Raw genomic sequence first — 15,852 nt, 5'->3', positions numbered from 1 at the left:
AGAAAACAAAAATATAACATGTGTCTAAACCTCCAGATAATTGTTTGGTCATATTAAAATCTGCTTTACTCCGCCCTTGTAAAGAACTCTAGATTATAGTTCTGTAGTTTTCTGATACTGGACATTGCAACTGAGTGGAAACGGTGTTAGCCGCCTGACCGTAACGGTAACTGTACAACAGACAGTGAACTTGTGCGTGCTTGCCTCGTTTTCCGTAGTTAAAGAATTCATCTCTGCAACAACAGCTGCCTCAGGCCTACAATCAACACCGCAACATCCAAAAGTATTGCAATCTCAACAGTGTTGTTGATAATCTTCCCAGACGACGGGGCTCCACGAGATTGAAATTAAAGTCTTGCGGCAGATACAGTGATAGGAAAAGTGGCATCTTGTATTGAATGGGTCATTTGAAAGAGGTTATAAGAACTTTTCTGACAAGAGGGGCGCCACATAAATGAATTAAATCACTTGCCGATAGCCAGAGAAAAAATAATGTTGCCCGGTATGGAATGGGTTAATCTGCATTTGCATGTACAGTATTGATGAGTTCGTGCTCGTGGTTTGGTATGTTCGTTTGTTGCTCTCCGTCTGTTCCGCTTCCTGTGTCAACACAACTGGCCACGGCGTTAGCACGCCAAGACGTAGAACAGTTGAACAAATTAATCTATCCACGCTTTCTCGGTACAGTCCTGCTATTTGATAAAAAAAATACAAATAAACATAGTTTCTTGTTTGCTTATGTTGTACGGTACATTACGGCTATTAGTATTAGATTATTTTCTTCAGTTATAGGAGATTTGAAACCGCCTGACGCAGTAAAACACGGAGGAACTTTTCTTCGTTTAGACCTCGTCAAACATGACTTAACTCTTCTTTAAAATAGAAACAAAGTTCCTGCATTGGCGAAAATGTGGTTTATTAATATTGTTATCATTATCATGTATTAATCGTTATTGTCATTATTACCACAAACACCCATTAAAACTACCAACGACAACTACTTGCCATCTGTACCCCTCATTCTGACCCTCCTCCACGGTCCTCATAAAATTAAACTAAGCAAATAAATAAATAATCTACAAAATAAATAGCGTTTCCAAGATCCTGCAAAGCATTTTCCTTCTCCAGTGACCCAGTCGTTTGCGAAAGTGGGTCGACTTCGCTGTGAGAGTGAGAACGATGCTGCGGGGTGGCATTGGCGAGGGGGGGGGGGGGGGGCCTCCCGTGGGATAATGCGAATGCTTCTGTAATTACTTGTTTTCCAGCTTATGTTCCTGATGTGCCAATGGTAACGTTATATTTGTGTTTGCGTGTGTTTGTGTATGCACATGCGAGTGGTCTTGGATCACGTGGACGTCTCGTGTGTATGTGCGCGTGTGTGTGTGTAAATAAGAGTGACTTTTGCCGTTCGTAGACGTGTAATGTGTATGCCATTTGATTAGGTAGCCTATTTACGTTTTATTTATTGTCATGTTATTTCGAACAATTTGCAATACATAGTCACTCATGGAGCAGTATGCGTGCAATTCTTGGTTGCTGAATTAAACACTCGGTTATACATACATATACCAAATGCTTTTTCCCCTTTACTCGGAAGGTAGCCAAAAGACAAAGGCATAGAAACCACTCCCACCCATTCCATCCTTTACATACTCCACTCCACTCTACCCTCTTCCCTCTCTCCTATCTTCTCAGTTATATCCGTTAAGGCATGGGACGAGCCCACAATGACCTTGAGTGACCTGAGATCTCACGTAAACTGAGGTTAGGTCATATGGAAGCGTGGGACGCTCAGCCAGCCAATTAGCGGGCTCCGGCCAGCAGTGGGTGTGGTTATAGGAGGGTGAGCACCAATGAAAAATGTCGTCGACTTTTATGACGTCAGCAAACCTTGATCTGAGTCTCTCTCTCTCTCTCTCTCTCTCTCTGAAATTTCGATAGAAGGGAACTTGCAAATAATTTACAGATGCAAGTGAAAATAAACTACTTTTTATCATTGAGGCCAAAGTCTACTTCTTTTTTGCCAAAAAATAGAAAGTATCAACTTGTTTTCCTAATTATGTAACTGGAAATCGCATGATTGAAAGATAATTCCAGAGGAGGAAAATGTGAATTTAATGCCGATAAATGGTCTGTTGGAGCCAGTCCCGGATCACCTGAGGAAGAGCCGTCACCTCAGTGTAGAAGGATAAGTCTTCAGGTGGGATGTCCTAGGTTAAGATAATTACTCAGGTGGGGTCAGGAAAATGGTCATGGTCTGATGTGCGCATATGATTGTGAACTACTAATTGAATTTTATGGATCTAAATATTCTTGTGTACACACAGTTGCATCGAGACAATATGATTGATAAAATCTTATTTTTAAGATTTCATGAGATATAATTCTTTTTTAATCATTTGAAAAATTTCCAATACATAAAATGCTGGATTTTGGAATATTGAGTAAACTGTTTTGTGTTTCAGAAGACTACGTTATAATTTTTTTCGCTGTAAAGATACATAACACAGAAATAGGTTTTCCTAATAATACAGATTGTAATCAGTGTGGACTGCGATGACAATTCTCTTGAAATATTCTGAACGGGTTAAGGGTGGCATGGTCGAAGAGTTCCGTCAGGTGACCCCAATTGACCTTATTATTAAACTATTAAGGCAATTTTCAGTCACCGGCTATGCTAGGGTCTTGGGTCCTTTTCATCTAACGAGACAAGTGCCACGTCACACCACAACAAAGAAGGAAAAGACTTTGACGCTGCTCTATCCAGTCCAAGTCGCGGTGTCGGGGTCGTGATGTGGCTGACACGGCTGACACCGCGCGGTCTGCCAAAAGAAAACAGCTGCGGAGGCGACACTGGTGGCGGTAGTGGGGCTGAGGTAGAAGGAAGGTGGCGATGGGGGTGGAGGGGGGTCAAAGTCTCTTCCGTTTTACTTTAGAAAATATTTATCAGTTAACGAAAATATTCGGCCATGGAGTTCGATATTTTGAAAGTGCACAGGAAATGATAAATACTGGTAAGTATCATTGAACGAAATTGGAGAGGAAACCTCCGTCAAATTCAAATAAACTGCCTTTGAGAAACTACGACTTGTTGATGGTCGTTTGAGGTAGCTCAAGAGGTGATTTAACGATTTTTCTTAAACTGTTACTTGTGGGGTTGGGGGGAGGGAGCGATGACAACGCGACACACTTTGCAGCATTGGTTTCTGCTTCACGGGTTAGTGTCGAGGACACACTGTGTGATGACGTGTGATGTGGTCATGACACGTAAGATTAGTGACACGAGTCTCATGGGTGTCAAATGCTGCGTACTTCATGTGACACAAATGTGACCGTGACTGAGGTGTCACGTGTCATTTAGCAATATTTGTTTTCTGTTCAGCTTTGCGCCTGGAGCTTGTCTGCACACCATGTGTATCGCTATCGTAAGTATATAGACTGAATTGCACAGTGAATTGTTTTGGTAATTATGATGTATGATATTAATTGTCCAAGTCAATGAGAACTAATGTCTTTGTAATCGTAGCGGATGTGGTCCACATTTTTCTGTCATAAAGATAATAACAAGATTCTTTCTCTCTCACACACACACACACACACACACACTCACACTCACACTCACACTCACACAAACAAGAGTGTAATGGCTGTCGCTCACGAGTCCAACACGTGATCCAAGGCCGTGATGAATCACACGGCTCGATGGCGAAGTGGTAATGTTCGCAACCACTACTCCAGTGGTCCTAGTTCGAATCCCACCCAGGGCTGAAATAATTTCGGTATCGATGCGCTGCGAGCCGTTACTCCAACTCTCGTGGGCGGAGAGTTGAATCTGTGTGCGGTCACAGCATTACCCATAGATCGTCATATATGAGCTCTGAGCTCTCATCCGGGAGAGTAATAGCTGTCCAAGAAGTGACCCAAGACAGTGGTGAAACACACACACACACACACACACACACACACACACACATATATATGACCGTTTTCAAGTGGGAGTTGGTGGAGGATTCAGCACTCCCCACCCACATCTTCCCACCAAATGTCCTTTATTGTAGCATTATTATCTCTGCCAGCATGAATGACATTCCGGTTTTGACTGTAATTGTTGATAGTTTGCAAGTAACAAACATCAGACCTTGTACAGAAGGAGGGGGCGAGACGGGAAATTAGTTGTGGTGCGCTGCCCACGGCGAGTTGCACGGGAAGTCCTTTGGAAAGACGGTGAACACAACAATTTTCCTTTTGCGAAAACGTTGACTCAAGTCCTCCAGAGGAATGTAATACTTTGTGAACTTTGTGTGGAGGTGAGGTCCTTGAGAGACCGAAAAAAAAATCTTTTATTTGTTTACTTGTTAATTTTGTTCATTTGTCCCGTCTTGTCGCGCGCGAATTATAGATTATTTGACGCGTGCAACAAAAGAGCGTCGGGAGAGAGAGAGAGAGAGAGAGTCTGTGATAGGAAGAGAGACTGCCCGGAGTCACGTGACTAAGATCCCCGTCGGTCCTCTCTCTCTCTCTCTCTCTCTCTCTCTCTCTCTCTCTCTCTCTCTCTCTCTCTCTCTCTCTCTCTCTCTCTCTCTCTCTCTCTCTGTCTGTCTCTCTCTGTCTCTCTCTCTCTCTCTCTCTCTCTCTCTCTCTCTCTCTCTCTCTCTCTTCTGCATGAGGTCATCCGGTCCCAGAAGGGAAGAAGCCTCTCCCGTGGAAGGGCAAGGGCAAGGTCACCGCCCTTTGTCTCCTTTCACAAATTTCGAGGGCTTTATAATCCCGCGGGAGAGGGAGGGGGGGGGTTGATGGAGCTGTGTGTATGAGTTCGACCGCTGAGGGAGGCGGGGGAGGAGACTACGTCATCATGAGTTGGCGACTTGCCCCCAAGCCGGATTTCCCTTTCTGTTGGGACTTCTGGAGATACCAAAGAAATTCTTGTTTGTTCTCCTGTCTGTACGTGGAGGGTGGCCTTAGTGTGCATCATCTCATTAAGGAGATTCATAATCTTGCTCCTCCGCCTCCCGTGCTCATTGTTTTACGACCAGGATCTGGATGCACCTCTGACATCCTGAGTCTTCGGCAGACCTCTTCTCGGGCAAGCCACGGTAGTGCTCTAACTCACTTCGGAAGAATGGGTAAAACTAGGTGCGTTGAAGAACAGCGAACTCGACCTCGCTCGAACTTGCCCGCGAACTCGTCTTCGACTTCGTTCTTGACCTCATCCTTGACCTCGTTCTCAACCTCAATCGCGACCTCGCTGAACCTCTGCACCTCACTTGACCTCTTCAATATCTTGTTTGACCTTGTCCTCGACCTCCAATAACCCTATCCCAAATTCGTTTGACCTGTACATCATTTGACCCCGTCTTGGCAACAACACATGTATTTCGTGACATAATCGTGACAATGTGACGTCATATACGCTTTGTGACGTAACATGGTATCCTGCACGCGCAGCCTCGATGTGACACAATAGAACGTGTACGATGTGACGTGACATTGTGACGTTACATAGCGATGGTGGGATATGAATGTGTGTGTGTGTGTGTGTGTGTGTGTGTGTGTGTGTGGGTGCGTGTGTAACTGTGTAACAATTCCATGCCTGCGCGCTCTACTCATGAAACATCAAATCCATCATGCCAGTGACGTCATAGATGACCCAAGAAGCCCCTCTTTTTGTTCAAAAAATAATTTCGAAAAAAAAAGTAAAATCTACTCGCGACATTGCCTGGTGGGATGAAGAGCCTACATAAGGAGGCAGAGAGTTGCCACCGAATTCATCACGTGTGCCTTATGTACAAGGACAGCCAGAGCAAATGGATGAGTCACCAGTAGTTGTTTGGTTCGAACCGGAGTTTCATGTGACCTGAACAACTTCGTTTCAGAATTTCTTTAAGTGGGTTGCCTTTTGCATGTGAACAAGCCTTGGCCTCCTTTGAACAAACAGCATTATACTCTACTACGTTCCCAGCAGTTAGGCTCCTTCCACACGCATCGACTTTTCGCCGTGTCCCGTCCACAACACGACGTCGTGCTCTCAAATAACCATGGATGTCTATAGACGCTTTCAAGTGGTCGTGACGTGTCCATAGACACCCAAGGTTATTTAAGAACACGACGTCGTGTCGTGGACGGCTCACGGCAAAAAGTCGTTCACTCAGTCATCCATTCCAAGTCCACCGTTGGACACAGGTTTCCCCCAACCTCCTACGACAACGGCCTTCTCTGCCACGTAACTCATGCAAACTTCTCTAAGATAGCCAAAATGGGTACGTGTTGGACCATGAATTGTGTATTGTGAATGGCTCAGGATTGTGTCTACAAGGAAATGGTGTACGTGCATCGTGAACGTGCGCATGGAATCGTCACGCGTGACGTGCGCAAGGCGTTGTCACGGCCAACCTCGCCAAACTACCTTTCCAGTACAATTATCTTTTCCTTACTTATTTGTTTATTCATTTATTATCTTATTTTTTTTTATTCATGTATTTCATATATTTGTTTTAGTTGCTTGATTATTTTTGTATTTATTCATTAATTTATTTTATATATTTATTTATTAATTTTGACAATGCGCCAGTGTGTGTGGGGTTATGAACAATGGGGCATTGACTATGGGATTTTGATTTGTGAAATTTTGATCTATGGGATTTTGAACGTATAACCAGAACTAGGACAGGTTCGGAGCCAGAAAAATATACCATTTACTCTGTGTATGTGTGCGTGTGTGTGTGCGTGTGCACGTGTTTTTTTTTTTTTTTTTTTTTCCTCCATCTGCGCACAGCCATTGGTGTTTCCTAAGCGTGTCTACACAGGTTTGTGTTGAATTGGGTTTGGCCGGAAATGTTTTGCGTGTTGGCGTCTTATCTGCACGTGCATCGCGATCAAGTCGCCGTGCGCGCGACAATCGTCCGTGCCATCCGCCGAGGCGACAGACTTCCTCCTTTTTCGTCTTTCTTTTTTTCCACTCCTCCATTGTTCCCTCTTTTTTTTTCTGCCTTTCTTCTTTGTTCCCCATCGTTCCTTTTCCTACCTCCTTCTCCATCTTTCTTCTTCCTCGTTTTTCCTTCTTCCTTCATTCTCTATTTCTTCTCCCCGTCCTTTTCCCCCGTTCCATCTCCATCTTCACTCGCCTTCCTCCTCCTACCTTCCATCTTCCTTCTTCCCTGTTCCTCCCTCGCCCTTGTTCTGTCGTCTTCCTTCTTCCTCTTTACCCTTCCTTCTTCTCCTCCTCCTTTTACTTCCTTCTCCGTTTACTCATGTTCCTCTTTTCTCTTTCTTTTTAATTTATTATTTGTTTATTTATTTATTTATTTATTTTTTGCTACCCAGGGTCTTGGACAGCTCCGCACTGGGCAAGGTCGACAAGATTCAAGAAAACCCCAAGTTCTTCTCACTTCATGAATATTTTCTGTTGAATTATTTTTTTCACTTGTCAAACTGGCTACACGTGTGCCTGTGTCTCTTTGCGCGTGCCTGCGTTTCTGTTGCATGGACGTGTCACATAGCGAAAGGTTTATATAACGGAGACGGGTTTCTCTTTGACCGCAAGCTTTCTTGATGGAGATCAGATCGCGCGGCGGCCGTGGCGGTAACCATAATAAAGTGCCTCACGCGGCGCGCAGTGAAAGTGCTTCAACGACGGGAGAACGTTGCTTAAAACGTTCTTTAATGGACGTTTAATGTGGGGAGCAACGGCTTGCACACGGATCTTCCAGACGCTTGTGTTGCGTGATTTTTTTTTATTTGTTTGTTTTATTTTTTGTTTGTTACCCACTGTAAGGAAGTTATAGTTTGGGGTGTGTTCGATAAATTTTGTTGTTGGATTGTTTGCTTGCTTAGGTTAGGTTAGAATTGTGATCAGGATATTTATTTGTTTTTTTATTTTTTGATAAATCACCTAGACGGGTTTGAGCTGGTGGTACCTCTTGTTTGTTTATTTATTTATGTATATATGTATTTATTTTATTTTTATTTTTTAGTTATCATTTGTTTGCCTTCAACGAAGAAATATTTGCGAAGGAATTTGTGTTGTGTAATTGCATTTATTCCATCTGATTTCACAATCGGCACACTTGTTTTAGTCGTATAATATAATGGTCTATTTGATTTACGTGTCAATATGATTCATAGTTTGACCCTTTAATTCGGTGTCCTTCTCTTGAACGAGTTCGTTTCACACCTTCAATAAAGTAACACCCTTGCCATATTGGTGAAGACAAACAGATATAGTCCTTATGTCTTCCTAGCATAAGGTTCGTATTCGCTTACTCGGTGTCGTGATGGGATACTAAACCACACGAAATCTCAAATATAGTCCTTATGCCCAAAAGCATAGATTCTGTATTCGCTTACATCGTGCCTCGAGGTCTCGTATATACTCCATATGTTTTTATTCTGGCTACGCTACATCTGACGATTTGTTTCAGCGAGGGGGGGGGAGCCCCACCCCCTCCCCCCGTCATTCACGTGTTGGTGACGTAAAACGAGGAAGTCTTGGTATGACGCGTCATGTGTGACGAAATCGTGATGGACACGTGAATCAGCAAAGGCATTTTTTTTTTCTCTATGTTTACCTCAGACTCCAGGTGAATGACAGGACATTTTTCAAGACCTTTCATTGTACGAACGCATTTCTCTCTCTCTCTCTCTCTCTCTCTCTCTCTCTCTCTCTCTCTCTCTCTCTCTCTCTCTCTCCATGATAAAAAGCTTAATGAATAAAATACTCGGGCAACAGTCAGAAGGAAAATGAAAAGACTTGTAATGTGAACGTTAGAGTCGTCATATTTATTTATAGCAACCAGCTTCTTGCCTCTCCGCACCTATTCCTTCTAATTGCAAACTGACTGCAGACCTCAACGGTATGTGCGTCTCATCCATGTATGTATGTTCGTGTGTGTGTGTGTGTATTCACCTATTCACCTTGGTCTTTTTGGATCACGTGTTGGACTCGTGATCGACAGCTATTTCCCTCCCGGAAGAGAGCTCAGAGCTCGTATGACCGATCTATGGGTAATGCTATGACCTTGCACACACACACACACACACACACACACACACACACACACACACACACACACACACACACACACACACACACACACACACACACACACACACACACACACACAACTCCCCGCCCACGAGAGTCAGAGTAACGACCCGAAGCGCAGCGATACCGAAATAATTTCGGCCCTGGGCAGGATTCGAACCAGGTACTGCGAGCACCACCGTACTTGACAGTCCAGCGCTCTATCAACCGTGTGTGTGTGTGTGTGTGTCTATGTATGTAAATATATATATATATATATATATATATATATATATATATATATGTGTGTGTGTGTGTGTGTGTGTGTGTGTGTGTGTGTGTATAAAGTTCACATCACAAGTCTCCCCATTCTCTTCTTTGTCCAACCCTGGAACACCGGTGGTGGTGAATGATGGTGGTGGGTGATGTTGATGGTGAAGTGGGGGGGGGGGGTTGTTACCTTAGGAAAATAAGGTCGCCTGACGGCAGCCAGATAAGTACATTAATAAGAAGAGAAAGCCTTTGTTAGAGTGACTGCTCGCAAAACGAATAAAATCGTTTGGCGCAGAGAGAGAGACATGTCGACTCGTCTTGGATTGAATCAGTCTGCTAAGGGGGAATTCTCGTCAGATAAAAGAAATTGCATAGCGGCAGCGGAAACTAATTTATATTTCGTATATCAATATTATCATTGTTGGTATTATTATCATTATTATCAATATTATTATTATTATTATTATAATTATTATCAATATTATTATTATTATTATTACTATTATTATCATCATTATTATTATTCTCTCATTATTATTATGTTTTTTGGGTGGGGGAGATGGGTGACATGATCGACCGGAATAAAACCAGAAGGTTGTAACCGAGTAGAAGTAAATCTAACATACACACACACACACACAAACCACCATCGTCACATGTATCCTTGGCGCTTTGTGCCCTTGCCAAGGTTCTCCTGAGGACATGACAGGAGGCAACCGAACCCTTCAACCCCAATGGTTTCAGGGGCGAAGATGATTACGTCTTGCGGCGGGAACGTTCTGATGCGTTAACTGCGTGTGTGTGTGTGTGTGTGTGTGTGTGTGTGTATTCACTTGGTCTTCGGATCACGTGTTGGACTCGTGATCGACAGCTATTTCCCTCCTGGAAGAGAGCTCAGAGCTCGTAGGTCCGATCTATGGGTAATGCTATGACCTTGCACACACACACACACACCCAACTCCCCGCCCACGAGAGTCAGAGTAACGACCCGAGGCACAGCGATACCGAAATAATTTCGGCCCTGGGCAGGATTCGAACTGGATACTGGGAGCACTTCTACTTCCCATTTCAGCGCTCTACCAACTGTGCCACCGAGTGTGTGTGTGTGTGTGTGTGTGTGTAGAGAGAGGGAGGGAGGATAGACAGTCAGACAGACAGAGAGGAGAGAGAGAGAGACTCATAGAAAAAATGTAAGAAACATCTTACAAGTCTTCATTACCATTTTGTCCCCCCCCCCACCTTTGCCGCCAAAGGATTTCATCCATCGAATTTGAACGAAACCATCTTTCTCTCACGGGGAATATGTATCGTATGCACCAATGGCTTTCTCCCCCCATATAAGGGGGTATCCGCTTCAAGCAACCCAGTCGCATCACAACTCCTGTCTCGGTCGCCAGACCCCAGTCACTAGGTATATTTGACGCCGTTTGCCGGCTGGCGATTTTATTCAGCTCGTTGAACCAGCTTATGCCTCTCCTCGGTCAAATGGTGTTAAACATATATTGATCAACATTTGGCCAGACCTTTAGACCAGTAGCCCCCCCCCATTCTTAAAGTACTTTTTAATTATATATTAGTAATTCACGTAACGTGTTTTAGTCCATTGTAATATGTTTACATGTATTTTTATTTTATTTTTATTTCATTTTGCTATTGCATTCTATTTTATTTATTTTATTTCATTCATCATATACATTTAATTTGTTTTTTCTCTACTGAATAACAACCCCCCCCCCCCCACACCCACTCCCACACCTCCGGTATCAATATCCAATCGCAGTAGCAGCAGCAGCAGTTGGTAAACAAAGGATTACGTCATCGTCCCGTGGACCTGCTTTGGAGAGTCCCTTTGACGGCGAGAGCGCCCCGAAGACCGACCACCGTAATGAATATGCTAAAGAGGGCCGATTGATACGCGGCGACCGCATTAAGACATGAAGTAGGGCATCCTTTGGCCTTGGGATCGCTGTTTATAAAGGAGGGAGAGGAGGGAGATAGGGGAGGCTACACCACTGCCGCCAACACTGCTACCATTCTAAGCTACCAGAAGAGGCTGGATGACCGCGTTGTGAACAGCTGCCCAGGATGTAACACTTCACCCCATACCATACAACACATAATGGAAGACTGCATTATACACAATCATGCACGCAAACAACACAACATACGCTCTATAAAGGATTTGTGGGAAAACCCAGTTTAGGCTATGGCATTCCTTGGGGAGACGGGACTGCTCGGACAGACAGTCTAGGGAACGACAACAACAACAACACAACAACACTGCTACCAACACTACCACCAACACTGTTACCCACCACCACCACCCAAGGCTACGTGTCTGTAAACTTAAGTTATCAAGGTCACTGTTTGTTTGTCCTTTATGGAAAAAAAAACATGTTGATCAAGAGAACACAATGGATTTTGCTTGTTCGGTCTTTATGACCAATCCAGTTTTGGTCATGATTTCAAGGTTGTAATCTGGCTGACGCCAGGCGATTTTATTCACCTTGTAGGACAACGAATGTAACCCAGCGAAACCACCCTTCATCCCACGTTCTTCTCATGGTAATAAAATCGCATGGTGTCAACCAGATTAAAATCTGTCAAGTGTGGCTTGTACTGTGATGTCGCCAAGCGTTCGATAGTTAACACCCTCAACCCGGATGTCTCCCTTACCCCCCCTCAGATGAATAAAATGGTGTTGCGCTAGCCAGAATGAAATAGTAAAATGACACCGTGTCTAGGGTGCCAAAAAATGATCTCAACCCTTCAGTACCTTGACGCCCCCTTCCTGCTGAATAAAATCACCTGACGGCAGTCTGGACAAGACGCCAAAGGGGGGATGAGAAGGCGTTGGCAACAGCTCCTTCGAATAAACAAGGATGACTAAATTTGTGCAGCGGTTCGTTCGAGTGTTTACCGAGAAGCACAAAGATTGGCAAAGAACGACTTGTTGAAGAGTTCCACCTCTCAAGGATGAGGGTGACGCTGAGGGTGTTCAAGGTTCTGGTGTGTAAGTGTGGTGGTAATGTTGGAGGTATGTTGCTGGGGGTGGTGGTAATGTTGGAGGTATGTTGCTGGGGTGGTGTTGGGAATGTTGGAGGTATGTTGCTGGGGGTGGTGGTAATGTTGGAGGTATGTTCCTGGAAGTGGGGGTAATGTTGGAGGTATGTTGCTCGGGGTGGTTTTAATCCGGTGTTGTTCTTGTTGTGACTGGTGGTGGTGGTTTCGAGTGGATGTGGGTGGTGGGGGAGGGGATAACTGATTTGAATGTCACCTGGATTCCAGTGTAGATTGGGTGGTTGTGGTGATGGATTTGGCTCAGATACGGGTACATGCACCGCACTACGGGGTATCTGGATGTGTTAAAAACTTTTTGATAAATCAAGATGACAACATTATCAATATTTATACAATTTCCCGAGTTTTGTGAGGCCATGGGTTAGGTAGAGATGAGACAGGAGTTGCCAACTTTTGGCTGAGATTTAAGAAAACGTTACCAATCCGATACTGATCAATGTTAACGATATTTTTTTTTCTTAAGTAACGATGTCATCTTAGTCTTGGGGAAGAGGGGGTTGTGCTTGTACTGTCAAAAGCTTTTGTATCTTCTGAAACAAACCCAGGGAGTGGGAAGGGACTTTGTGAGCCGGACGACCAACCAATAACTGGTGATCTGAGCTAACAAAAGGATGAACCTAATACAAGAACAATATTTCTTTCTTGTTGCATATTTGAAGAAAAATGAAAAGGCGTCCGAAAGAGAATGAAAAGTCAAGATGAGGAGATATCTTGTTCATGTGTTCTGTATGTGAACGCGGTAGACATTCCAAACCTTTCTTTGTGTTGTAACGGCCCTGGAGTCATGATAACTTGTGGTAGTGACTGTACACCTTCAAGCCAGGTGTTGGTACAGTTCGGCAAAGACCTGTTCGTTATCGATTTAGTGAAAGTATTTGTTCTACTGCTGGTTTCTCGTCTCGTAGAGCTCCTTTCTCTTTCTTGTATTTTTTTTTTATTTTTTTTTTATTTTTTTTTTTACTATTTTTTATCTTAGCTATTTATCCATTATTATTATTATTATTATTATTATTATTTTATTATTATTATTATCTTTACTATTTTCTTATTATTATTATTGTTACTATTATTTCTTTAGCTGTTAGTTGTTAAAGTTGCTAGTCACTCAATAATTTATCGTCTATATAATTATGGTTTCTGTTTTGTATTGCTGACTGTTTTGGTAATTCTAAGGATGTGAGTTTTTAGTTGGCAATTCACACACGTTTTATTCTATATTTTGTTTGTTAAAAATATTGCGTCTTTAATCCTATTTAATTTCCAATCATTCGCGCTGAGTTTAGATTCGTCTGTAGCTGAAAGAAATTGATAGGAATTATGATGAACAGAAGAATGAAATTGAAGAAATGTGGTTCAAAGATTTTTTTTATCTAGAGTAGGGGACGGGGTGGTGTATTTTCTACTGTGGTGAATAAAATCGCCTGGCGGCAGCCACATCACATATTCTCGTTTGTGAACTACTCTCGTTTGATTGGTGCTTAACTTTCGGCTAATAACCCTACATTTTCTTTTGAATCATTTAGTGAACCTTCCTATGAGATTACTTGTCTTCTTTTGTCTGTAACTAAAACTCATTTAGTTCTATGTTAACTAACGACTTGTTTCTTTTGTTTTGCAGTTACTGGGACGGTGGCTGGACCCAGCCTCCTCCGACAGGTGTCGAAGCGACAACCTCTGAAGCTCCACGGAGGCAGAGGTCCTCCTCCATATCTTCGACTATCACCACGTACAAGCGTTGCTGCTGCAAGTGCAAGATGGGTTACTGCCTCGAGAAGTTCGACAGGTTCCTAAATAGAATCTTCTACCGCCTCGGAGAGGTCATCGCCCGCCACACCGGCTACTTCATCATCATCCCAATCTTCCTGTCCGCCATCTTGGCCACCGGCTTCCAGAGGATTCGCTACGAGGACAACCCTGAGTACCTCTTCGCCCCCACGAATGGCGGAGGACGCGACGAGAGACTCCTGATCGAGTCCCACTTCAGCATGAACTTCTCCTCGAACTTCGATCCCTCGAGGATCACTCGGACGGGTCGGTTCGCGAGATTCATCGTCTTGGCGCACGACAACGGGACCTTGTTACGTGAAGACGTATGGGACGAGATCATGATGCTCAACGAACTCGTTCACGAAGTCAAGATCACGTTTGACGAGCAGACCTACCGCTACGACGACCTGTGCGCCATCACGAGGGGCAGCTGTTACGAGAATAATGTCCTGGATATTCACGAACTCATCCCCGAAGTTCTGAATGGGACCTTCAAATTGACGTATCCGACCATGTTCAACCCGAACACCTTCGAACTCTACCTCTTCCCGCTCTTCTTCGGCGGGGTGAATGTCACCGAAAACGGGATCTTGGAGTCGGCCAGGGCCCTTTCCATCATGTACTGGCTCAATACCAACTCTGAAAAGGACGACATCAAGTAAGCAATTTTTATTAATTCATTAATTATTATTATTATTGTTATTATTATTATTATTATTATTATTATTATTATTAATTATTATCATTATTATTATTATTCATTTATTTATTATTATCATTAATATTATTACTTTTTATATCTAGTAGGTGTTCTGCCATCAAGACATTTTCCCACTATATACTCAGCAAAATCTTATCTGGGACAGTTGGCAACCCATGCCTTTGCCCTGAAGTCATCCGCCAGATTTGTATTTCGACAACAAAGGTTAAATACAGCTTTTCATTAGGATTGGTTCAGAGATTTTCATAGCTTAGGCGGCTGTGGGATGGGTGTATGCATTGACTCACCCATTCCCTTAATAAGGGAAAAGCCATTTTGGTGTGTGTGTGTGTGTGTGTGTGTGTGTGTGTGTGTGTGTGTGTGTGTGTGTGTGTGTGTGTGTGTGTGTGTAGAACTAATCCAGTATAGTTTATTACTTTCAGTATTGATTGTATTACCACAGCTTAATAGAATAGTCTAACATAAGCTAGAATCATGTGTTGCTATGACAACGATGTCGTCACGTGACCTTTTGCCCCAGAGCAAGCCCGTAAGACCTGTTAATGGTTATAAGGATTCAGTAAATGGGGTTCAGGTTTTCCTTCGCTCCGGCAAGTAGACATTGAAACCGGAGACGGCTCTGGTTCATCGTCTCATTGGCAACAACAAACGCCTTCACGGTGTCGCCCGCCAGGTGCCTGTAGCCACGCCACGCCACGCAGCCCGGGGGCCGAGAGTGGCGGCGGAGGCGGACGAGGCTCCTCCCTCGACACAGCCAGTTTCCGAAGTTTCCTCCTCCTCCTCATCCTCATCTTAGTCCTCTTCCTCCTCGTCGTCCTCCTCGTCCTAGTCCTCGTCCCCCTCGTCCCCCTCGTCCTAGTCCTCGTCCCCCTCGTCCCCCTCGTCCTAGTCCTCGTCCCCCTCACCCTAGTCCTCCTTGTCCTAGTCCTCCTCTTCCTCCTCCTCTTCTTCCTCCTCCTCTTCTTCCTCCCCCTAGTCCTCCTCGTCCTAG

General features: G+C 43.9%; 1 protein-coding gene across 1 annotated transcript in view; it reads left to right on the top strand.

Moving 5' to 3' along the window:
* The window catches only part of Ptr (patched domain-containing protein), a 93,862-nt gene that overhangs the window by 40,539 nt on the left and 37,471 nt on the right, over nt 1-15,852 (top strand). The window contains exon 2 of the mRNA XM_076178569.1: nt 13,992-14,798. Within this exon, the coding sequence (XP_076034684.1) occupies nt 14,128-14,798 (671 nt within the window). The 5' untranslated portion in view covers nt 13,992-14,127. The remainder of the gene's footprint in view (nt 1-13,991; nt 14,799-15,852) is intronic.

Source organism: Oratosquilla oratoria, chromosome 41 (assembly GCF_046742065.1).
Source record: "Oratosquilla oratoria isolate Oo_2021 chromosome 41, ASM4674206v1, whole genome shotgun sequence".
In the NCBI taxonomy this organism is placed as follows: Eukaryota; Metazoa; Arthropoda; class Malacostraca; order Stomatopoda; family Squillidae; genus Oratosquilla; species Oratosquilla oratoria.
This window is presented reverse-complemented; position numbering and strand designations above follow the sequence as displayed.